The 26,490-nt window shown below is 35.9% G+C and overlaps 1 protein-coding gene across 4 annotated transcripts in view; it reads right to left on the reverse strand.

The window, feature by feature from the left end:
• The window catches only part of LOC132114489 (glutamate receptor ionotropic, delta-2-like), a 398,065-nt gene that overhangs the window by 114,253 nt on the left and 257,322 nt on the right, over window positions 1-26,490 (reverse strand). For all 4 annotated transcript variants that reach the window (XR_009425331.1, XR_009425332.1, XM_059522629.1 and 1 more), the window contains exons 6-8: window positions 23,101-23,274; window positions 19,790-19,951; window positions 16,440-16,559 (exon numbers count right to left, since the gene is read on the reverse strand). Coding sequence is in view for 2 of the 4 variants with exons in the window: in XM_059522629.1 (XP_059378612.1) it covers window positions 16,440-16,559; window positions 19,790-19,951; window positions 23,101-23,274 (456 nt within the window). In the remaining 2 variants the exon portion in view is untranslated. The remainder of the gene's footprint in view (window positions 1-16,439; window positions 16,560-19,789; window positions 19,952-23,100; window positions 23,275-26,490) is intronic.

Here is a 26,490-nt window from a genome sequence, read left to right on the forward strand (position 1 = left end):
GAGTGTGGACTGACTCAACCTTCTCCAACAACACACCTCCCAGGGAAAGCGAGGGAGCGGGAGAGACATGGTAAACAGAGTGAAGACAGGAATGACTGTGAATGCCTCTGTCCTTCACATTTAAAGCAGTTTTAAAGTTGATGCTGCCCTTAAGTCCTGCCCCAAAACAGCATTATTAGGCGGCTGAATGACAGAAAGTCCAAAGACTTGTGGGATCCTGACCCCGGATCCCTGCCTTCTCTCTTTATCCGCTGCTTGTGGCATGAGGCAATGGGCTTTGGAGACACGCTAATTCCGTCATGAGGAAACGTTCTGTATATGGGATTAACCCACATCATAAAGCCTGTATGATTTCTTCCTGCCAGCAGGTAATGATGTGGCCCTGTTAAATATTTCAGGCTTTGGATTGTTAAGTGCTTTGTCACGGGGGAGCGCTGTGGTGTGCTTTTGCTCTCTAACTGTGGCGAGATGCTCCATCTCTCCCCAGAGGAAGCACCTGGCAAAAGCACTGACCCTGATATCAAGATGCACATAGCCTTACTACAGGGGTGGACAGGAATGGTCATTATTTGATAGTGGGACATCTTATTGTGCATGTTTCATCTTTTTTACTCCTCTTCTTTCCATTCATGAATAAAATAACAAGAACGAGGAGTATTAAAAAAAATAATGATTGAAGATTTAATCATTATTTCATCATTATTAAGATTTAATCATTTAAGCATGTGATTTAAAGGGACAGTTCAGGCAAAAATGAAAATTATGTCATCAACCATTAAAACCAGGCTGAAAATCTACTCTTTATATTCATATTTAATTTTAAAAAGCTTTGATTTACTCTAAATGTCATGTGGTGAAACTATAAAGTCATAACATTCAATTCTTGAATATATGTGTACAATTTTTAATTATTATTTCTTTTAAATATGCTTAAATGCTTGTTATTTTTATTATCAATATTTTTGGGAAGTTGCACACAGTGACATATTACTTAATTTGCCTTGTCATAAAAAATGTAATAAAAAATCAAATTATGAAAAAAAGAAATATAATAAAATAATCAGCAGACATTTCCTGAACTCAGTAGAATAAAGTCAGTCATATGGGTAGGGAAAAACATGTCCAAAGTATAATATATGGGCATAAAACATAAAAACAAGACAAAATTCAAATTAACTGATATTTTAAAAGACCCTATGACCTTGAAACACAGGCATGAGGTTTGGTCCTCTCTCTGACATAATTCTTTCTTTTTTCATGTTGGTCACCATACATGAGTTTAAATTGGCAGACAAAAGCTTTCCAAAAATATGCAGTTTTGTTAAAATATTATTAAAACTGCTTCCCAAAAATAACAAAATTAATTTCAAATTCAGAAATTTTAGCTGGAGGGACACATGATTCTTGTCTTTTTGTCAATCACAGACAATAGCCTTGGCCATTACAATGAAGAATGGGGAAGCAAACAGCCCAGTTTCTCGTTTATGAATTCTTCTGACATATGACTCTTTTCACGTCTGAGTTTCAGAGTTGGCACTGAATCAACAGTACTCTTAGCTTTTTTCATAAAAACACTTGACACTTTCACACCTTTGCTTGACCTTTAGTAAAGTAGGCACAGCACTTGTGGAAACACATTAGTTTTCTTCTGACGGCTTCATCAACACACGGTAATTACCAGCAGGCAGCAGATGAGCCTGCGGTGATGAAAGCCTCAGATACTAAAGAAAGGGAAAAAAAATGAGAGCGACTGAGCGAAAGAAAGTGAGAGAAACAACAGGCAAGTCCAAGCGCTGATGTACTGTATGGAGAGGTGAAGAGACTATAGACTTGCCGGTTTGTGTTAATCCGTCTGGAGCAGGAACATGGGAATGTGCTGATCCACAGAGGCATGGAGAGTTTAAACGGCACTGTCTGCGGCAATCCTCAGGTTTACATGCTGTAATTTTACTGGAAGACTGCAGTAGGGCACACTGGGAGTTTGACCTACTGTAGAACCCCCACCTATGACCACAGCATTCAATGCACCCTCTTTTGATGAATGAACAGGGTTTCATGTTTTATGAAGGTAAATTTAAGACTTTTAAGACCTTTTGCAGACCAATTAAAGAAAACTGAAGGAATAAATTAAAGGGTACAACATTTTTCAATATGATCTCTAAATGTAAATGTCTGAGGAGAACACAATGAGTTGTAGCAGTAGGGATGGGCATTTCAAGGAAAATAGATTTTGGATGGTCACTGGGTATTATTAGATTATTATTCGAAAAATCACACCCCTCCCCCACATGCACTCATGTATAGGCTACCACAAACAGAGATAGAGAGTCTGTATGATAACAAACTGATTAATTCATTAGGGAAAAGGCTTTTTATGTATGTTATTAATCTTTACTCAAGCAATGATTGTAACGCTGAAACATATTAATCTAATAAACATAACCGAATGACACCACTATTAACAGAACAGTCCGTCTGATTAGCATAAATCAGCTGCTCATAAGGCTAGGACATTTCGATTTAAAAAATGAGCATGAACATTCATAGCAATTAAAAAAAAATATATAATAATAAAAACAGTTTGATTAATTCATCCATGAATATCACCTCAAGCCATAATGACATTTGGCTTGGTCTAAATGCGATAAAAAACGTATTATGAATTGCCTGAATGATGGCACTTATGTGAACATTAATTTTAACGTCTGTCTTCATAACAATAACCTATAATAAAATGAGCATGTCCACATGTTCGGGATGAAGACGGGAGTGCAATGTGTTTACAATTAGTCACGGATGCGGTTTGCCAGTGCGGTCCAGCAGTGGTACATCTGCAGCAATGCAGCGATCGTTTCAGTATCGAGTCTATTTTTGCTGTGCTGTACGTGCAGAATTAAAGTGACAGCGCATTGTTCACGGTAAAAATAAACATGGATTGACACGAAAATGTTGTAATTACACCATAAATGTAATTAAAGTCTACTGTATTTCACAGACAACACACTGGCCTATGGCTGTTTTGGCTAGGTTTTAGTAAAAGAGCACTTTTAGATAAACAAGGCAATAATAGATGCAAAACAAAGGAAAAATTAGAACAAAGTTCTTTATGAACTGCAGGATTGCTAGTAATAAAAAAATAATAATAAAATAAATAAAAGGCACAAGAGTCGTTATTGGTGGCACCACGCTCTGGTTACATGAACGCATCACCACAGCATCAGCATCAAAACATTTTTTTTTAAATGATAATAGCACTGCCTATTGATAGTTTTCAGCCACGTGACTGGCTCAAAGACCTGGTGGACAAAACATAAATAGAACTGCAGCACAAGCCTGTAAATTTTCTAGCTGTTCCAATCCAAATGTATTTAGATCATCTCTCAAAGGAATAAATCAAAGATAAGTGAACAAAATGCAAGTCTTGTTCTTTAGCAATCCATATAAAGCACCTGTCACATTATTTCAGTCACTAAAAACAGTGTGACATTCTAAAACATTTAATGTGTAAACATTAATTAAAGTGCCTTTAAAACAGTGACATTGAAAGATGAATTTAATACACACCTTACTGATGATGTGTGCTTAATGCAGGCAAGCAATTGGTTAAGCATCTTCTTTATAATGGTGTTCTATGGGAAAACATTTAATATTAAACTTTGCACATTGCTAAATTCTGGGTTCATCTGCATTACATTATTTGTAATGTAAAAATAATGTACAATTTGACATGAACCAAGAGAAATGAACCAATAGAAAACATTACCGTCTCCAGTCGCGAGAGGGCGCTCTATGCTGCTCAGTGCTCCTGTAGTCTACACAGAAAACATAGAGCGCCATCTCGCGGCTGTAGACGGTAATGTTTTCTCTTGGTTCTTGGTTCTAAATAAATGCGACTTATAGTCCAGTGCGACTTATATATGGTTTTTTCCTCATGACGTATTTTGGATAGATGCGTTTATGTAATATTATTTCACAATATTATTGTTATTTTATGTATTTTTAATCAAATTAATGCATTTAAGAAACATTCAAAATCCTACTGATCCCAAACTTTTGAGTAGCACACACATATACACAGCTGGAGTGTGTGGTTTTGTCACCACTCTGTACACAAAGAATGATGTCTCTTTTTATCGGCAAAGTTCACGGTGAAACAGCATCATAAATAAATAACAATCACAGGGACTTTGTAATTCCTCCTCCAAATAAAATGGATGTTTCGCTCACTACAATTCTTAAGAGGTTTCCCAGTGCCAAAACAGAGTGGAGGCGGTGACAGGCACCTCTGCTTTGAAGACTATACTTCTCTATACTGAGGGACATTCATCCTGTAGGAGAGCAAGAGATGTTTATCTTTACGACTATTCACAGTGTGCAGCCACAATACAAACACTAAATACACAGCCATAAATAATTGAACAAAAAGGGAGATTTCAGATTTCTAAAACATTGCAGTAGAATATGCAAAGAGTATGAGATCACATTACAGAAAAAACGTGTTATGGAGACCAGAGGTGGGTAGAGTACCCAAAAACTGTACTCAAGTAAAAGTAAAAGTACTTCTAGAAATATTTACTCAAGTAAAAGTAAAAGTACTAGTCTTGAATAGTTACTTGAGCAAGAGTAAAAGAGTATCGGATAAAAAATCTACTCAAGTAGTTAGTTACTAGTTACTTTGGGTCATATATACTGCGCCTATTTTTATTTAGATATATAGATAAAATGTATGTTATGTATGTGTGTGTGTATAAATGTATATATTTCATCAGCCTTTACTCCAATTTATGTAATTTATTATAAAACCCTGTCTGTTTACTTAAGTAACAGATATAGGTGTCATGCCATAACATATTTTTAATACGACTGACTTTATATTAAATGTTAATTTAACATTGAAAGTTAATGTGATATAAATATTGCTACTAATCTTTCATTGTTCAGAAAGAGAGCAAATAACATTTACATTATTAAAGATCATTTTCACTGACAGTCTAGAGTTCAATCACTCTCAGAAACTCCCATTAAAATCACTGAAACTGTTAACACTGTGAAATCAATATCTTAATTAAAGATTCATACACACATCTGCACTTTGTTGTTTCTGACGAGAGAATTCGCCAGAAAGAGGTATTCAGTCAGTGAGCGAGTGAAGGAAGCACCTGCATTTTAGCGATGACTCATTGGAACACATCTGATTGGCCCAAGCTGATAAGCTCAAAAGAATCATGTGTGATTGGTTATAATGCGCAGCGCTGTATAAACGCATCTATCTCTGGCTAAGCGCCAGCAAGCGATCACAGATCTGAATTTAGCAGCCGATGATATGACTTGCTGAATGTACTCGCACCGGTGAGATTGTATTAAAATTAATAAAATCTTAATCGGCTATTTTTTGTCTTTTGGAAGCTGCATTCAACTTGACTCCCCTCTGTTATAAGCCACACACGTACAACAAACTAATGTCACAGTGGTATCGTGGGCTGTAATCGAATGTAGCCCAAGTTATTACCTGCAGTAGACAGCACACGCGGTGTTCATCTAATAAGGATCTCCATTGCAAGCAAATAATAGCCTTTGCAGATTTGCTTTCTATTCAGTGCAGTTCCATAGCCATGTTTTCAACGCTGCTGATGTTCTTAAACGTTACAACTCTGAGTGAACCACTTCAGTCGCTCAGCGCGCGCGGCAGGGATCTGAACGACTCATTCAAACTGATTCATGAACCAATTCACTCGTTTGCCAATTGGTTTGATCAAGCCTTTGAACAGAATTGACTCAAAAGAATGAATCATTCGCGAATGGGCATCGCTCATTGCCCAGAGAAAAGTAGATGGTGCCTTTGGAATAAACTGAAGCATTTATAACATTTATTGCATTAAGATAAAGTAACGAGAGGAGCGACGCCCACAGTAACGAAGTAAAAGTACAGATTTTTCCCCAAAAATTTACTCAAGTAAGAGTATAAAGTACCCATCTTTAAATATACTCTGAAAAGTATTAGTTACCCCAAAAAATTACTCAAGTAAATGTAACGAAGTAAATGTAACTCGTTACTACCCACCTCTGATGGAGACAACAGCATCATCACAATCTGGAGAAATGTGTTGTGGAAAAATAGCTTGTTTGGATTTCCATGTATTGGAAATCCAGCTTGATTCCATGTATAAGAAAATGATACATATGTTTCTGGTTCGCTTAGCATTCACGCTGGCATTTTTGACAGCGAACCTAAAGATACCGAACCTAATACATTCACAACCTGATTGGTCGGGCTGAATGATGTACCTCACAGAACACCCCAAACAAAAGGTGTGTTCGACTTAATGCGGCGTTGTGCAGACTGATCGGTGTATGATATTAAAATACCCATTCAACGATCGGTCTGCTTAGAGCTGCTTTAAGTCAAATACATTTAATGATATCTGCTGGACTAAGCACACTCGTTGCGTTTACTTATGAAATTTATTTTCACCACCTGCAAACTCACAAAGAGCTCTTAAAAGGCACTTTACCTCTTCGCTGCTCCAAGTTTGTGCTCTGCTCATTGTTTTGGATACACCAATCATTCTGCATCATCACATCCTGTCGCATAGCATCTCATCTTGTTATTACTTCCTGTTTTTGGTTCGTTTATAAGTATTTGGTCCATGTTGCATTCATATTTCATTCGAACTGCACCAGAGATTGTTTGGAGGTGGACAGAGACCCATCTTTTTAGTCTTGCTCAGCTTGTTTGTTGCACACCAGGGTTCAGATGGCAGTGTTCACACTTAGTCAAATGAACCGCACAAACAGAACAATCACACCAGGGTTTTAACCAAACATGACAAGTGTGAACACACCCTAAGGCACATATAAGCACCTTTAGAGGTAAATAAGGTACAAAGGCATACCTTTTGAAAAGGTACAGCCCCAGTGACAGCATTTTTAACATTTTATTTTATTTTTCTCCCTGAGAGTGTAAATAAAGTGAAAATATTATGCTGGAAGTTCAAGCAAAAGGGTTTTGTTGTTTTTAGTTTTTTTTGTTTTTTACCCCAAAAGAGGTTCAAACTGACATTGTATTCATATAAGAACCTAAATTCATTAACACAACTAGAATCTGTGATCTGAATATTTGATAGACTTAAATAAAACTCTTCCAGCCATATTTCACATCCATACAAGAGGGACTCAATACAATAAATACATATTCGCCTTCGGTGAAAAAAAAAAAAGCAAAAAAAAAAGCTGATAATTCTCTAATGTGGACTAATGTGGAACAAATAATTAAATATTGGACTGCAGCGAACAAAAGTGCAGCTATGTTCAGCTCTTCTTCCATATCTTTTCAATCACTTCCTCCTTTAACGATATGATAATACAATTCGTGTCACACATGTCAGAGGAAAATATATTTTCTACTCTTGGAAAATTGAAGAGCGGCTGATGTTGAAAAGAGAAACCCAGGGCATTTAACACATTGGTAATCTACAGGGAGATGTCTAGACAAAATGTGGCAAAAAAACAAAAAAACAAAAGTGCACTTCTCTAAAGCAGCACAAATCAATGATAGCCTTACTCGTCCGCTCTCTCTCTCTCTTTCTACTTCCAATCCTACAGGCCGAGACAGCTCCTCTCAAAGAACATCTGAATCTACCTAATGGAATGGAAAATTGGGGGAAATGGGGAGTCAGACCCGAGGGGATATCTTTCCCCACTGTACAGTTTTCACATATTTAACACAGGCGCTTCAACAACCTTGCCTTGAACATCAGCGAACACATTAATGCACATCACCCAGTCGTAAAGGTGCCAGGGCCATTTCCAAATATTAATATAACACACTCAAAGTCATGCTGTACTATTCCATCTGTACCCTGAGGCCCGCCTTTACCTAGTCACATAACAGAGTTTTAAATGCTTTGTTGCTCACTGTTGAGAATGATCTAAGTGTGTGAATGCAGGCGCTGCTAGCTTCGCAAGCTCAGTTTTGTGATGCTGAAATTTGTCAAACCACAGTTCATTCTATAAGCTGCTGCAAGTCTTCTAAGGTCAGTTTTTTTTTCTCGCTCAAGGCAACCACAGTCATGAAGGAAGAGAATCTTCACTGTAGAAAATATTTTCCATTCCCATTGTTTCTGTGCTCACCTCCTGATTACCTTGTTTGTTGCCGTGGTGTTTCATATACTCCTCCCCCCTTGTTAACTCATTTGCCTGTGTATATATACCTCTGTGTTTCTTTGTTCATTTGTCTAGCAATGTTTTCTTGTAGATGCTTATGTCATTTGTTCCTGTTCTGCTCCTGTTCCGTGCTATCTTGATTTATCTGTGTTACGTTTTTGTCCTTTTTGTTAGTAAACCTATACTCTGCATCTGGATCCGCCTCATCTCACTCTTATCACTCACACAGTATTGTTAAATCCATTAGCTAAAGCTGGCATTGGTTTCATTTTGGCATTGGTTTAACTGATGGCACACACTTGACGGTAAGTTTAAACCATCAGATTCACCTGACAAAAATTGAAGTATTTTTCCATTGCAAGTAAATTCAACCACAGATGGCGATAGAGAGCCCAGAATTGACTACTAGTGCAAACTATCCCAACGTTCAAAACAAGATTTTTTTTTCTTTTTTTATGAAATTAATTATATTTAGCAACAATGCATTAAATTGGTCAAGTGACAGTAAAAATAACATTTAAAATGTTACAATAGATTTGTTTACATTGTTCTTTTTTACTTTTTAGCAAAGAATCCTGATATCAAAGTAACATGGTTTCCACAAAAACAGCATAACTGTTAAAACAGTAATAATAAATGGTTCTTGAGCACCAATTCAGTATATTAGAATGATTTCTGAAGGATCATGTGACACTGAAGACGTAATGACAAATTCAGCTTTGAATCACAGTAACACATTACATTTTAAAATATATTAATCTAAAAAAAAGTCAAAAGTTTTACATTTTAAATTTACATTTACATTTACATTTATTCATTTAGCAGATGCTTTTATCCAAAGCGACTTACAGATGAGGACAGTGGAAGCAATCAAAAACAACAAAAAGAGCAATGATATATAAGTGCTATGACAAGTCTCAGTTAGGTTAACACAGTACATGTAGCATGGGATTTTAAATAATATAATATAAAGAAAACAGATAGAATATAAAAAGAATAGAGCAAGCTAGTGTTAGAGGTCTTTACACATACACACACACACATACAATTGCATAATTAATGAAAAGAAAATAGAATATAAAAAGATTAGAAAGGTAGTTAGATTTTTTTAAAGAATATAATTAGAATAGTGAGTGTTAAAGTTAGAGGGTCAAATAAAGATGGAAGAGATGTGTTTTAAGCCGATTCTTGAAGATGGCTAAGGACTCAGCTGTCCGGATAGAGTTGGGGAGGTCATTCCACCAGGAGGGAACATTTAATTTAAAAATCCGTAAAAGTGACTTTGTGCTTCTTTAGGATGGCACAATCAAGAGACGTTCACTTGCAGAACGCAAGCTTCTAGAGGGCACATAAGTCTGAAGTAACAAATTTAGGCAAATGGGTGCAGAGCCAGTGGTAGTTTTGTAGGCAAACATCAATGCCTTGAATTTTATACGAGCAGCTATTGGAAGCCAGTGCAAATTGATAAACAGAGGTGTGACATGTATTCTTTTTGGCTAATTAAAAATGTATCTTGCTGCCGCGTTCTGAATTAATTGTAAAGGTTTGATAGAAATGGCTGGAAGACCTGCCAAGAGGGCATTGCAATAGTCCAGCCTGGACAGAACAAGAGCTTGAACAAGGAGTTGTGCAGCATGTTCCGAAAGAAAGTGCTTGATCTTCTTGATGTTGAATAAAGCAAATCTGCAGGATCGGACAGTTTTAGCAATGTGGTCTGAGAAAGTCAGCTGATCATCAATCATAACTCCAAGGCTTCTAGCTGTTTTTGAAGGAGTTATGGTTGATGTGCCTAACTTGATGGTGAAATTGTGATGAAACGATGGTTTTGCTGGAATCACAAGCAGTTCTGTCTTGGCAAGGTTGAGTTGAAGGTGATGGTCCATCATCCAAGAAAAAATGTCTGTTAGACAAGCTGAGATGCGAATAGCTACCGTCGGATCATCAGGATGGAATGAGAGGTAGAGTTGAGTGTCATCAACATAGCAGTGGTATGAAAAGCCATGTTTCTGAATGACAGAACCTAATGATGCCATGTAGACAGAGAAGAGAAGTGGTTCAAGAACTGAGCCCTGAGGCACCCCAGTAGTTAGATGTTGTGACTTGGACACCTCATCTCTCCAAGATACTTTGAAGGACCTATCTGATAGGTAAGACTCAAACCATTGAAGTGTGGTTCCTGAGATGCCTTTTGCCAGTAGGGTTGATAGGAGGATCTGGTGGTTAACCATGTCAAAAGCTGCAGACAGATCAAGCAGGATAAGTACTACTGAAGATTTGGATTCCGCTCTTGCCAGTCTTAGAGCTTCAACAACAAATTGTAGTATTTCACAAAATTACTGTTTTTACTCTATTTTTGTGGATCATAAGGTACTTCTTTTTTTTTTAATAACTAAAATCTTACCAGCCCCAAACTTCTCATCTGCTAGCTATATACAGTACAGACCAAAAGTTTGGAAACATTACTATTTTTAATGTTTTTGAAAGAAGTTTCTTCTGCTCATCAAGCCTGCATTTATTTGATCAAAAATACAGAAAAAAAAATAATATTGTCATATATTATTACAATTTAAAATAATTGTTTTTAAATTTATTATACTTTAAATTATCATTTATTTCTGTGATGCAAAGCTGAATTTTTAGGATCATTATCACATGATCCTTTAGAAATCATTCTAATATGATGATTCATTATCAAAGTTGGAAACAGTTCTGCTGCTTAATATTTTTTCAGAACATGTGATACTTTTTTAGGATACTTTGATGAATAAAAAGTAAAAAAAAAAAAAAGAAGCTATGTTTTTAAAATATAAATATTTTGTAATAACAATATACACTACTGGTCAGTAATTTGGGGTCAGTAATTTTTTTTCTTTCTTTTTTTTTTTTTAAATAAAATCAATACTTTTATTCAGCAAGGATGTGTTAAATTGATAAAAAGTGATAGTAAAGAAAATATATTATTAGAATATATATTATTAGAATTTTTATTTTTATTTTAAATAAATGCAGTTATTTTTAACCTTTTATTCATCAAATATATTAGACAGCAGAACTGTTTCCAACACTCATAATAAATCAGAATATTAGAATGATGTTACATGTGACACTGAAGGCTGGAGTAATGATACTGAAAATTCAGCTTTGCATCACAGGAATAAATTATTTTTTTTAAGTATATTCAAATAGAAAACTATTATTTTAAGTTGTAATAATATTTCACAATATTACTGTTTTTTCTGTATTTTGATCAAATAAATGCAGGCTTGATGAGCAGAAGAACCTTCTTTCAAAAACATTAAAAATAGTAATGTTTCCAAACTTTTGGTCTGTACTGTATATATATATGAGCTAATGATGTAGCAGATGTTAGAAACTCCATATGTTGGTTTTAACTACCATGGGGCTTGCTGATGGTCATACATAGTTAATGAGTGGCTGGCTGATGCTGATTGGACATTAAGCTGGCTAGTAATAGACTTTCCTACCTCTCTATTCCCAGTGAAGTCTTTTTCTTCGCACATTTTTCCACATCTTTTAACTCAGTGGACTTTCACATTAGCACAAACTCCATCACGCATTCCCTACTGACTTCCTGACCTTTGCTCTAATATTTTTCAATGAAGGCAAAAAGAAAAGAATATTTTGTTTCCCAGCAGGGATGATTAGCTGAAATGGCTAATCAAGCAATTACGCCACAGTGAAGCTTTTAAGTTAAAGTGAAGTGACATTCAGCCAAGTATGGTGACCCATACTCAGAATTTGTGCTCTGCATTTAACCCATCCGAAATGCACACACACAGAGCAGTGAACACACACACACACACTGTGAGCACACACCCGGAGCAGTGGGCAGCCATTTATGCTGCGGCGCCCGGGGAGCAGTTGGGGGTTCGATGCCTTGCTCAAGGGCACCTAAGTCGTGGTATTGAAGGTGGAGAGAGAACTGTACATGCACTCCCCCCACCCACAATTCCTGCCGGCCCGGGACTCGAACTCACAACCTTTCGATTGGGAGTCCGACTCTCTAACCATTAGGCCACGACTTCCCCAAAAAGATGTAGAAGTCGTGTTTAGATGTTTTGATATATAGAGAGGTGAGCCGAATGTTGCCAATGGATTTAATGATGTGGAAAACTAATTCTTCCATGGTGGTAAAACTGATTATGAAAGATTGCTTTGAACCATTACAATGGAAATATGGACACAGTACATCTCTATATTGGTGTATCAGGGGCCTAAAAAGTGTGATCCAAAATCGAAATAACAGCTAGAAATAAACTAATTTTAGGATTTTGCAGAAATTAAAACATTTATGAATTTCATTTAAACTTTTCACTCAAAATTGCAGTGTATACAATATCTTTTTTATCAAATCAAAACGGTCTTCACCAGCCACCATTTGAATCTCTGAAATGGAGACTGGGGTCAGTGGAAGGACATAAAGCAGGATGCTGAAATATGGCCATCACTTATTACCCTATGTTAGGAACAAAAGTCAATAAAAAGCCTGTTCAGAAGGGGCTGATGATATTCTGGACAACTGACCACATGAAAACAGACCAAGGATTTGTGCAATTCCTTGTGACATTGTAAAAATGTGGAGTGAAAACACTATAAATGTTCTCTCAGAAAGACGCTCAAGAGTGTTTTCAGAGTTGGAAAAAACATTCCCCTCACAGGAGGAAGCTGAAATAATTACTGCTAATGTGTTAGCAGGGGGTCACCTTAAACAGGTTTTATTTTCTGGTCAACGTCAACAAGTCTGAAACATATTGTGTATGTCTGAAAACACAGCAGTTAATTGGAGAGATGTTTAAAATACAAGTGCTTTCAACATATGTACAACATTTGTGAAGAACTGCCATTCTGTTTATCTATACTATTAGTTTGCACATTATCAAGCCAGTGTAAATACAGATTGCTCACTGCAAAAGAAACAAAGCAGGCTAAAAGGGCACAAATCAGTTCTTAATTACTACAGAAATATTTGTAACTGTACTGAACACAGGTGGCATCTTTACTGCCATCTCAAACTAACCATTTCTTCATGGGCTTTCCCAACATTAGTGAGCAGAACCCAGAATAACAAGCCTTCCATCTGAGGCAATTAGCCATTCTGATTAAAGAAACTAGCTAAATGTAATTACTTTGTACTTAAAAGATTAATTTCATCTTTTGGAAGTGCAGCACAGATCCTGTTTGTGTCAGAGACCATTATCTTTAATAAAATCTGACAATTTAATTTGTGAATGATGGCAGTGAGGTTTTAGTGAGTTCCATTGGATGGAAGGAAGTGGCATTATTAAAGGAATCTAGACCCCTGTCTGATGGTTGTCTGTGGACTTTGGCAGACCAGAATCCTCAAGGACAATCACTGACCCTCTGATTAACATCTCATATCAGATCCAAGTCACTTCAGATCTGCACTTTGACAGCAAGTTTGCTGTCTGATCTATAAAATCCTTTAGTTCAAGTAAAAACATTGCATTTGTAATTTACATTTTTCCCCTTGCCATATTGTTTAAGTCACAAATATACAAACTTCTGATGGTAAAGTTTCCTCAGAGGTTGTCCTTATTAGACTGTTTGAATTTTGCACATCACTTACACCGGTATGGGTCAGATCATTAAATGAATAGATTACGCAAAAATGATTTTTTTTTTTTTTTTTTTTTTATTTGACTCTCCCTTAGGCCATTCAAGATGTATGTGAATTTGTTTTACATTTAGGATTATATCATTTGCTCACCAGTGGATTCTCTGCAGTGAATGGGTGTCGTCAGAACGAGCGTTTACACAGCTGTTTTCTGTTTACATAGAAAATTTTCATTTTTGGGTGAACTATCCCAAACATGTTGCAGTTCATAAAGTGACTTTATGAAAAAAATTTTATGTACTCACCAAAGCCATTTGCTGATTGTTAATTTCTGACCGTGTTTACACCAACTCCACTAGCTAGGCTCTCTAATAAACTGTACTCTAAAACTAGTGTACCAGAAAGTAACTTTCCATTTAATTTGTTTTTAACTACTGCATAATAAATAACCTTTTCATGAATTTGTAGAGAGCAAAGTTAAATCAGATGTTTGCATCCTAAAGGCTAAAAAGTGCGACAGAGTCCTTTTCTGTAACCACAAGCAGGGGCGTAGATTACGCGGGGGACGCAGGGGACCCCCCCCCCCCCCACTTTTGATAACACGGAAATTCATCCCCCGGACTTTTTCGGTCAAGTGTGTTCATATAGAGATTTTCAAGAGCTGGTGTGAATAAATTAAAATTTAAACTCAAAGAGACAGGATAGTTTGCGCATGACCTGATGTTTTATTTGGACCTAGAAGGCGAGACGAACATCACGGAGCGCTAAACTCTCCTGCAGTGTGTGTTTCATTCATACTCGAAGCCGGAGGCGCTCTCGCGCAGAAAATCATACCAGAATACTCCTAATATGGGCAACAGCGTCCAACTATCATTGTATGAAAACAGTTGTTTTCACAGAAAAACCTTTTATACAGTCTATGAGAAAAACAGACACGATTGCGACAATATGTGTTTTTTTCAAGTCATCTCCAGCAGGTGATAAATAAAGTATATGAAAAAAAATATTATTACAGCATAAAAACTATTCTGCCTTATTATGTGATAAAAAAAGTGTTTGTAGTATATAAAAAAAATCATTATTATTTGTTATTGTCCAGCGGTTATAGATTTCTAAGCCAGTTAAAAGCTAGAAATTAGAGAAAAAATTAAAGTTGCAGTCAGAAGTTTTTGAACAGTAAGGTTGTTAATGTTTTATAAAGAAATATCTTCTGTTCACCAAGCCTGCATTTATTTGATAAAGTACAGCAAAACAGTAAAATTTTGAAATATTTTTACTAGCCTATTTAAATTAACTTTTCTATTTTAATATATTTCAAAATGTAATTTATTGAGATTTCAAAGCTGATTTAATTTTTTTTTTTTTTTTTTTTTTTTTTGCATCATTACTCCAGTCACACAAATTCTGATATTCTGCTAAAAAACAAAAAAACTTATTATGATAATGTTAAAAACAGCTTAGTAGAATATTTTTAAGGTTTCTTTGATGAATAGAAAGTTCAGAAGATTTATCTGAAATATAAATATTTAGTAAAATGATGCCTTTATCATCACTTTTGTTCAATTTAAAGAATCCTTGCTAAAAAACAAACAAACAAACAAAAAAATTATATGGACTCTAAGCTTTTGAATGGAATAGTGTATAATGTTGCGAAAGCTTTTTTTTTCACATAAATGCTAATCTTTGGATCCTTCTATTCATCAAAGAATGCTGAAAAAAGTGTGCTCATCTGTTTTAAATATTGATAATCAGCAAATCAGCATATGAGAATAATTTCTGAAGGATGAGACACTGAAGACTGGAGTAATGTTGCTAAAAATTCAGCTTTAAATCACAGGAATAAATTACATTTTTTTTTTTTTAATAGTAAAAATATTTCAAATAAATGCAGGCTTGGTGAGCAGAAGAGACTTATTTAAAAACATAAAAAAATCTTACTGTTCAAAAACTGTTGACTGGTAGGCTATATAGATAGAAACGTTATATTGTAATGTTATATATATATATATATATATATATAAATATATATATATATATATATATATATATATATATATATATATATATATATAATGTATGTATGTGTGTGTAATTTCTGTCCCCCTCACTTCTGAAAAGATGGCTACGCCCCTGACCACAAGCAACTGACACAAATCAATTATTTATTTTATTCCAGCTAAATAAACAAGTCCAATTTATTTCTCCAAAAGGGTGGAGATTGGGAATCCCCATCTGAGAGTGAAACCTGATCCGCACATTATTCAGCACCAAAGCTGCTGTTCTGTCATGAGCAATTGATCCACATTCCGTGGGGAAGACAGAGACAGATTAGGACCAATATTTGAATGAGCAAATACACCAAAATATGACTAAAGCAATTAACGACAAACGAATGGAAAGAACAGATTAATTATCTTGCAGATCACTGGGGGATGACTCTTATATTACTGCTGCGTAACTACCTCCTCACTCCACCAAAGCAGAAATGAACAGATGAACAAACAACAGAATAACTGATAAACAATGCATGCTGATGAACTGCACTCTCTGGGGGAGGCTGATGGAATGCATGAGGCTTCTGTGATTATCAATTAAAGTCCAAAAGTTCTTTGAATTGATACAGTTGTGCTTTTGAAAGCGTCAAAACCAATACTGTGGGTTTGAGGGGGATGTCTCTTACCCGGCTGACTCCACGGCCGCGGTCCTCTCCGTAGTTGGTGCCCAGGATCTCAAAGAAGATGTTGGGGTTAGTGCCATTATCATTAAACTCCAGCAAGCTGGTCAGACCACTTACACCTCCCTGTAAAAAAAACAAAAACAAAGTGATCTATAAAATCAAATGCTTAAATTTGACATGTGATTAAAATGGCTTTATCAACTAATAAAAAATCATGTGCATAAAAAGTCACATTAAGCATGCAAAACATTATATTTGAGTGTAATTATCCCCCCACTAGTGACATTATGAAAGCGTTTATGCTTTGTGTTCTATTCTTTTTAAATATCTACTACTAGCTAATATCCACTCCATTCAAATGTATGTGGTCAGGAGGATCTTTTTTTCTAATCAAAAAGCAACCATTAAATTGATTAAAATAGATATTTGCAATGCTACAAAAGATTTATGTTTCAAATAAATCATGTTTTCTGAACTTTCTATAAGCAATAAAATGTGTTTTAAATAACCTTGAGCCCTTGGGGAGCAAAATTTTGATAAAATAAAAATAAACTATAATAATTATAATCAGGGGTGCACATACTTTCTTCAGCCTGGTTCTCATATGAGAACCTTGAGATTTGGTTTGGTCCTCACACTGCATATAGCGTGGCCCATTAAATGCAACTATAAAAAATTAATCAATAATAGTTATAATATTATTTCACTTTATTTAGTTTTTAAAAATGTAAATAATAGTAAATAAACTAAATAATAGTGTGTGATATTATTAAAAATAAAAAGCAGTCCTAGTATTAAATACAAATGCATTTTTTTTATAGTTAATAAACTTAAAAATAAAATGCTAATATTTCCTACTTCTTTGTTTGCCTCTTTAAGAAGAATTGCTCTATGTATTCCCCAATTTTAAGTCGCTTTGGAAAAAAGCGTCTAAAAATAAATAAACAAAAGCATTTTCATCATATTCAAACTTAAAATCAGCAGGCTTTTATTTTGGCGGGTTGCCGGCTTGTAAGTATAAGTGCTTCCTGATTTAGCGCTGCTGCTGATTAAAGAGCGTCAGTGGATGAATGTCACAGTTTTGTATTGTGCTTTGAAACGGTAGGCATAGACTAAATTTATGCTTTCAGGTTGAAAATAAAACTTATAGTACAGTTTGTGATCTAAAATGGTAATTGTGCATTAACAGCTGTCAACCATGTCGGTACGCAAATGCGCTGTCAGTACATATTTATATTGCACATTTTTTATTTTGGTCGCGCATGCGGACCTGCGGACCACTTATGTGCACCCCTGATTATAATAACAATGCCTCTAATCAGCGCATAGCACTGTGGTTTGTGCACATGCTCCAACAAATCATAGTGTGGAGCTCATAAAGAAAATAAGTGTTTGAGTCCAACTTGAGTAATGTGCTGATTATGACACTCTTGTCCCTACCTTTTTTTCTCTCCTGTTTCTATGAGCAAAAGAGCCTCGCTCTTGTTTTTTCATCATTAATTTGAACTACAAATGACTCCACAGCATCATTCTGCTTACAAAAATCCCCAGCCCACATCCAAAATGTGTCCTGCCCAGCGACAACATGAACAGACAGATAATTGTTGTAAATTCATTCTACCAATACCACTGCTGACAGAACAAATTAGACAGCCAATTATAAAAGCTGATGAGCGCTTTCCAAACGAGTTCACCAACTGCTGCTTTGTAAAGCCGATACACACAAACTTCCCCTAATTAAGCTGAAAAGCAATGTTCCAGTCCACACAGTCCTCTGGGAATTGAATACAGGGCTATTATGCAGCTGATGTAGAGTAAAATAAGTATGTAACACTCCATACCATTTCAGTATATATACACATTACATGCCTGGGCTCCGTTCTCCCAGACATCCCTTTCAAATGAGGTTGTTAAAATCTAGGCAGATTCCACGGTGGTATGAGCCAGTGTGTTCTTGCGGTCACCCACTGTCTGAATAAATTGCCCTATCTGCTGTGATACGACTGTCACACAGGCAGCGGTGTGGAGGTGAGAGCTGGCCATGAGGTGATATCTCTACTGTGGGATGGCAGAGAGGATCAGATACATGTGGATACAGGAGAAACAGTACATCCCTCGGGGGGTAAAGCCATTGCCCACCAAGCACGGTGTTAAACCAGCACTCAGTCACTAGCCCTGTAACATAGACTGTCAACTCACCCCAGGCAGTGTGCCATTTCTATGGCCCTGCTGTACACCAGGTAGACAGAAGGGAGGAGAGTTTCACTGTACCACAACATTCCCCCTCTCCCCATCCAGCACGCAGATAGAGACTCATCACAGTCCTCAAAAACCAAACATTCAGTTGGTTTCCAATGCAAATGCATCCAAGGTCAAACTCCCTCTCAATCACATCTCTGTAATCACAGCAGGGCTCACATTTAAGGCCTTTTCTGTTGGCCTGGTCAGGTTTTCCTTTATCCTGCAAATACTTTCACAGGCCTTTTTAGTTTTAACAATGTACTGAATGACATGCCATTAAATGTTAGAGGGATAGTTCACCCAAAAATGAACATTCTGTCATTATTCACACTGTTCCAAACCTGTTTGACTTTCTTCCTTCTGTGGAACACAAAAAGCCACATTTTATACTATATTCTAGCTCACTCTTTTCAACATAATTAAAGTGAATGAGACTGGCACTGTAAAGCTATAAAATGACAAAAAAGAGAACTGAAAAAAAGTCCAGCCAATATGATAACTGTGTGTAACAAACAGACTAAAATAGAAGCTGTTAAACACATAACATTTTATCATGTGACCTCGATTTCAATGGAGTATATATATATATATATATATATATATATATATATATATAAAATTAAATAAATTAAAGACACAAAAGTGATTTAGTCAAGAGCAGTAAGAGATTTTCTCTCTTTTGTTGTTTGATTATCATGAATGACAGACATACAGTAGGATTTTTCCAGTGCAAAACAAATTGTTCCATTTTATGATGTACAAATGCTGTTATTTGCTCCATTTTATAAATGTCCATTGTAACTTCCATCAATGCATTTAAGATAGGACTCTCCTGTGACAACCATTTTTGGGTCAAATTCTTTTTAACAGCCACCAACAGTATATTCGAAGATATTTGCAAAGATTGGCATTTTGACACATACAGTACAAGTGTGTGTATATAACCGTTCAAAGTGGCAAAAATAACTCAGTTCAATAGTCTGACTGCACTCTACTTTGGTGATAAATTTAAATCAGTAGATTTTACAACATCAATAATCAATACTTCAAGGTAAAAGTTCTGTAACGTAGCCTGATACACGTTTATTGTTAAGCTCTGTACAGTACTGTACCTTCTTCACTGTATCCAGCATAGACTTGCCACCCTGCCAGGGTTTGGAGCCCTTGCGGATGCACGAAAGACTCGCCATGCTGTGCCATTTCCTGTCCTCCAGCTTCCTGTGGAAGGTGTTGGCCAGCAGCAGCACCGTGTCGTATATGTAGCGGTTGGTGATCTGACAAGAAGACAAAAAGCAGCAGGGAAACACAGACACAAAAAGAAAAGGAACAAACGACGTGAGCACAGAGAGCCAGGGACACCAGATTAATATTCTCTTACAAGAAAATGATTTATGTCTGAGTGGGTACAACTGGGATGAAAGGTCTCTACAGTGGAAATGACAACAGGCTGCACACATTGAAAGAGCACTGAAAGACAATAGCATTTTATAAGCATCAGAAAAAAAACACTTTATACCTGTAATTTATAGCATGATTTAGTGTTTGTGTCTAACTTGGGACACCAATTGTAATGGCACAATGGTACCAGGGGCCAGTTCTTTGTACGTCGCTTATTACATCCAGGATGAAATGTCACATCCAAGATGATATCATCATGCTAATCAGGATCTGGCTAAATCAGTTCTTCAAATGCACCTGTTGTTGATGATTAGTATGGTTGGATTGTTATCTGAGATAATTGCGCGTTCATGGGTTAGTTTTAAAGGGGTTGACAAATTTGACTTTTATAAAGAAACAACCAAGAGAACAAAACTACGTAAATTTTAGAACAGGTAAATTAAATGTGCAGTTTTTATTTAAATTTTTATTTAATTTATTTTAATACATGACTCCCAATTATTTACATTCATGACTTCTAATATTTGTACAGGCTTTACATTTTTATTTCAACGTAGTAATTAACAATTCATATTTCACATTTCACATTATAATTTTTATATTTGTTACATGACAGCATTAATTAAAGTTTTTTAAGGGTCACGATCATGTTATCTGCATCTCTTGCGCTCCATCAAGCCACTCCCATAATAAAATTGTCTTCTAAAATGAGCATTTTTATCAGGATTCTATGTGTAAGTTCTTTCCCATTAAAGTAAAATAACTTAAACAGACGGATGAGAAAATAATTTTAGCAGAAAATTTTAGATGGCACTTAAAAAGGCTTTTGCATCTGAACTCTTCATATATAATTATAAACCTAGAACTTATTATAGCATTCTTATTTACTTATTTGTTTTATTATTATTATGATGATGATTATAATGTTGATGATGCAGTAGATCTCACAATTTGTGAGCTTGTGAGTAACCGTGATTTATGAGCAAACATATCAGTGAGTACAGCATCACAATCGATCAGATGCATGTTAAAGTTGTGTTTGTTGCTATGGCAAAAAAAAATTGCTGAGGGCCTCGCACATCAACTTTGCACAGGGACTCACTCCCCCCTAGCTCCATCAATAGGCATTTGCAGGTATGAGGTTGCAATGGCTTTGAGAGCCACCAAACTAACTGCCAATTATACAGAATATATGTACATCGGGTTCAAAGCTGGAAAATAAGTCGAGAGGAATGACGCTTTCATCTAATGTTTCTCAACGCAGAGTGGAAACACCAGTGCTGCTTGTATTTACTCTTCCTGACACCCACAAAACAACTCTTCATCTACCGAGAGAATGGCCGAACAAAAAGAGCAATGACCCAAAGAAGCAGACTTGACAGGGATCCACAAGACTACCAAGCAACATTGTCAAGCTCTGTGGCTTTTCCCCATTCGCTGTAATTTTTCATCTTTAAGAGCAAAAACATAAAGGGCTTTCTTATTGATTTATGTTTCATGTCTTGGAAACAAAGTGCATTTTTTGGGTGGGCTGTTTTTTTTCGGGAAGGCTATTTCATGATATAGCATTTGCAGGAAGAGTCAAGACCACCAAAGCAACAAAGCTGCCAGTGCCAAGGGGGTAAACAGACAAAAGACGGGGTTAAATTCAGGGGGGAGAAGATCGGCTGACCAGGGAAATCCATTAAGTCTGTTTGAAGTGCAGGAGTTAGTGGGTCTCTTCAGGGAAGATGACTGACCGGTGTTCTAAAGGGAACGGGAGGTGCAAAGGGATATTCTAAAGGCAGGACAGGATATACGTTGAGAAAGAGGGATGTGATATGCTTCAGTGCAGGGTAAAACTTCTGGGTTGGACTCCTGAATACTGAGCAAAACTGGTTCCTTATTGTCAAACATGACCTGCTTATTCAGTGTGCATTCAACTCTACATAGAGAAGAGCCCCTGTCACCTCATATTTCACATACTGAAAATAATTGCTGAATTATATTACAACTCTTCTACCTTTTTATATTACAACAATTTTTCTACCTTTTGATGAAATTCCATACATACAGTGGCCCCAAAATGTATGTGGACACTAAGATACACAAACAAGCAAACAATGTTGCATGTTGAGCCTCATTTGTTTGTGTGGATTAATATTATGAAATATATATATATATATATATATATATATATATATATATTGTAGAAAAGCATATTCAGAATGTGCAAAGAAAGAAGTATAAAAACTGTAAAAATGTAATATAATCCAGGTATGTTTTACAGAATTTTTACTTAATTACTTAATTATTTAAATTTCTGTACACCATTATACAAAGTAATTAAAATCTTTATTTATATTCTACATGCTGTATATTTGTATTAAAACCATGCAGAGACCTCTGTAAAGTGGCAAAGCAAACTTCCCAAATTGAATGCCATTTTTGCTACTAAATTTTAAATCAGAAACTATTAACCTATCTCTGTTGAACACTCAAAAGACAAGAAGGAATTGTGAAATTAATGTAATGAACATTTTTTTTTACTTAATGGCCAAATAATAAAGATACTAAAATCATTATGCTGCACTGTGAATATCAACAATCTCATCTGGATCTGCTGAAAATATATACATATTTTCCTTGTTGATACCAACATAGACCCACACAACTATGAATTAATATAGAGTAGGGGTTTTGAAAAAAAAAGTGTATTGATATACCATGCAGTGTTTACCAGTAATTAATGCGGCTCAATACACATCACATCTGTTAATTTATGTTGTCATTTGTGTAAATTTACATGTGGGAAAATACATTTAGTTGGATAAGAGAAATGGCACCCACAGGCTCAGTGAAAGAACTGAAAACCCAGCAAAACAAGATTGCTAATTTTCACATTGACATTTTCTAGTTTTCTAAGGACGTTAGCTCAAAGGCTAATGATGACAGTTAATGGACACAATCAAAAAAGGAAATGAAGGCAAATGATTTATGATTAACTTGAATGCATGAGTTATGAGTATGGGGAAATGAATCACACCTCTAACATCTGTGCCTTCGGGTTTTTGGGGTCGCAGAGGGATGTGTTGATGCGGTGGTTACTCCTGACGCAGCGCTGGCTGGTGTTCTGTGAGAGAGGGAAGGTCTGTCTCACCAGGGTCAGGCGACCTATGGACTTCATCACCAGCTCCTGCACATCCATGTCTGAAATCTCCTGCAGCGCATGAGAGGAAAAAAGTGCAGAGAAAGAGAAAATAATGTCAGAAGAAAAGGGATTGTCCATGTGCAGTGAAAAACAGGCTAGAAAGATAAAAAGCATCTTGCTGAGAAGAGCTGAATAGGAAAGAAGGAGCAGAATTAGGTCCAAAAAACAAAAACAAAAAAACAATCACGAGTTTCAATGTACTTAATAACCAACTATAACAAAAAGCGGTGAAGATTAAATGAGAGAAACAATGTTATCTTTTTAGGTTACATTACTTCAGTATTCAGTAAATACTACCAACTCTATAAACCTTTCTTTTCTTCTGAATTACTGTACAGGTAACTATAGATAACTGTAACAAATATAATAATTATAGACAAATTACACAGCTTCTATAATGGGAGAATTTTAACTACAAAATATTTATTTAACATGGACCATTTGACAAAAGATTAAAGGTTAATTACATTAACAATTTAATGGTATGTTTACTAATAAAAAAAAGCTATAAAAACAATAAAATACATAACTGATTAACTTTCTAAAATATTATATCTCAAAAACATTTAAAAATTAACAGTACTGACAAGAGTCACAAAACAATGAAGAGTACAGGGAAAAAAATGCCACCAAAATCCATATATTAAGAATATGAATGTACCGACATGATTTAAATAATAATAATAATAATAGATTTAACACAGATTATACAGTACAATAATTACAAAAAAGTAATTTTAGAACAGTGTTCATATTCAAAATGTATTTAAATAAAATTAAATAAAGTGAAATAGATAACACTGTTTTTATCTGGTTAAAAAATCTCACCATGGTTAAAAATAATAACAATAATAACAACAACAATAATAATAATAATAACAATAATAATAATAATAATAAATACAAAAAAGGCTGAAAATTAGTTCCAATTAAACAAATATTGCCCTTCATTATACATTTGAAGTCCTGACACCAGTAAACTAAACTACCTTCACACATGGTTAAGTTTTTCTCTTTCATCAAGTCAAGGTCATGTTCTCCAGTCAGCTAAAAATGGGCCCAATTTAAATACAAGAAACTTAACTACATAAAAATCATTATTAGTATTACAATTATTCTCATGAATGGGAATTCAGAGTTTCACCCGAAGGCAGAAAGACATGACCGTGTGCGCTCGCTTGTCCTTGTGCAGCCTTGGGAGGGATGATTGCTAATTTTAGCTGGAAGCCATCTTTTCCACAGACCGGCAGAGAAAACTGAGTGAGCTGGGAATGATGTGATGAGAATGGACAGGGTACGTCCCCCAGCGAAGGTAGACTTCAGAGCGGCCAAGCTGTTTCCTCTGACAGCCTTCACTTTTGAGTTTCATTCTCACCTGCAAAGCTGTGATTGCTGCTGACTGGCTCTCATGAAGTATGTCATTAAATCTGAACCTGTGGCACGCTGATGAGGAACTTACTTAGAATGTCCAAGCTGTTCAGCCTTCAATAAGATTAAAATCAAAGTTGTCTACAAAACAACCTGTTACCTGAAAGGTAATTTTAAGGTTTCTGAATAAACTAAATCAAAATCTTGCCTCACGAACAGTTGAATACTGTCAAATGGTGTTTGTGCATTTGTTAATTAACATGCTAAGCATGACAGAGGATTATTTAGAAGGCATCACAAGAGGGCACGTGAGGCCTTAACAGTGTGCTGCATAACTTTCAAGAGCAGAGAGGACATCACGATTTTACAGACCTGAAAATAATGACACTGAGTGGCTTATTCTACCCCCGGATGACAAACACAAAGGCCCTTGATGCTTAATTAGGAGCACTAAATTAGAATGACACAAATATGAGCCTACAGGGTTATGGCCCAATTTTAGGGTTCAGGTTTTGGCAGCTGCTTGTTTTGTTCCCTATGAGTGCTGTCAAGAAAGGCCAACCATGAGCAATGCGTGTCCATACAGAGACATGTCAAGGTCATGTCATATGCCTTTGTGTTTAATATACGAGGACATTCAACTTTCCTCAGATGCACTAAACACTCCACCTGCTTAACCAGAAAAGATTTTAAATGTAAAATATTCTATCAAATTCATATGATCAGATAATGTGAGCTGCACATTTTTGGCCAGCTGAAAGATCTTGCATAAATTAGACTTTTTAAGCATTGTTTTTATTTTTTTATTTTTTGAGACATCCATGCTAGATTTAGTTTAATTGTACAGAGGCAACCTCTGGTCGGGTATAATATAGTTGGCAATGCTCACAATGTCAATGAGGACATTATAATAAAATTTAAATGATAAACAAACAAATACATAAATGCATACATACATAAAATTCACTTTTCCCCTAACTTTGCAAATGTGTAAAGAGCAGCTGGTGCAACACACAGCCAGGAATAGCAAATGTTGGATGGACTTTCCCAAATTTTATACCAAATTAATTTTTATACCATCTTCTTGTCTTAGGAAAAACAAAACTGATACAAAATCCTCCTTACAACCTAAACATGACTGGTTAAAACTAGCTTCTGAACATCAAATCTAGCCAGTTTCAAAAAGTTGTTAAGTTTCAGTACATCTTTTTGTACTGGGGAGTGAATTTGTCACAGTACTATTTGAAAGTGAAAGTGAAATGACATTCAGCCAAGTATGGTGACCCATACAAATTCTGACCCATACTCAGAATTTGTGCTCTGCATTTAACCCATCCGAAATGCACACACACAGAGCAGTGAACACACACACACTGTGAGCACACACCCAGAGCAGTGGGCAGCCATTTATGCTGCGGCACCCGGGGAGCAGTTGGGGGTTCGATGCCTTGCTCAAGGGCACCTAAGTCATGGTATTGAAGGTGGAGAGAGAACTGTACATGCACTCCCCCCACCCACAATTCCTGCCAGCCCGGGACTCGAACTCACAACCTTTCGATTGGGAGTCCAACTCTCTAACCATTAGGCCACGAGTTCCCCTCTTCCCCTAACCATTAGGCCACGAGTTCATAGTACACTGAACTCTTATTATTAAAAAAATACCAAAATGATTTGAAAATGAATGTCCTTTTAAATAAAACTAGAGAGATGAATAAAGGTTACAACAGATAGTGACTTTTAAGTTATTGAAATTCAGGCAGATGGGCTCAAGGTCTATATCTTCATTGTCTTCTTGTTGCAGGATCATTTTTAAAAATGCTTTATTCAACTAAGAAAAATGCTGAATTATTTTAGAGT

Source organism: Carassius carassius, chromosome 34 (assembly GCF_963082965.1).
Source record: "Carassius carassius chromosome 34, fCarCar2.1, whole genome shotgun sequence".
Taxonomy (NCBI): domain Eukaryota; kingdom Metazoa; phylum Chordata; class Actinopteri; order Cypriniformes; family Cyprinidae; genus Carassius; species Carassius carassius.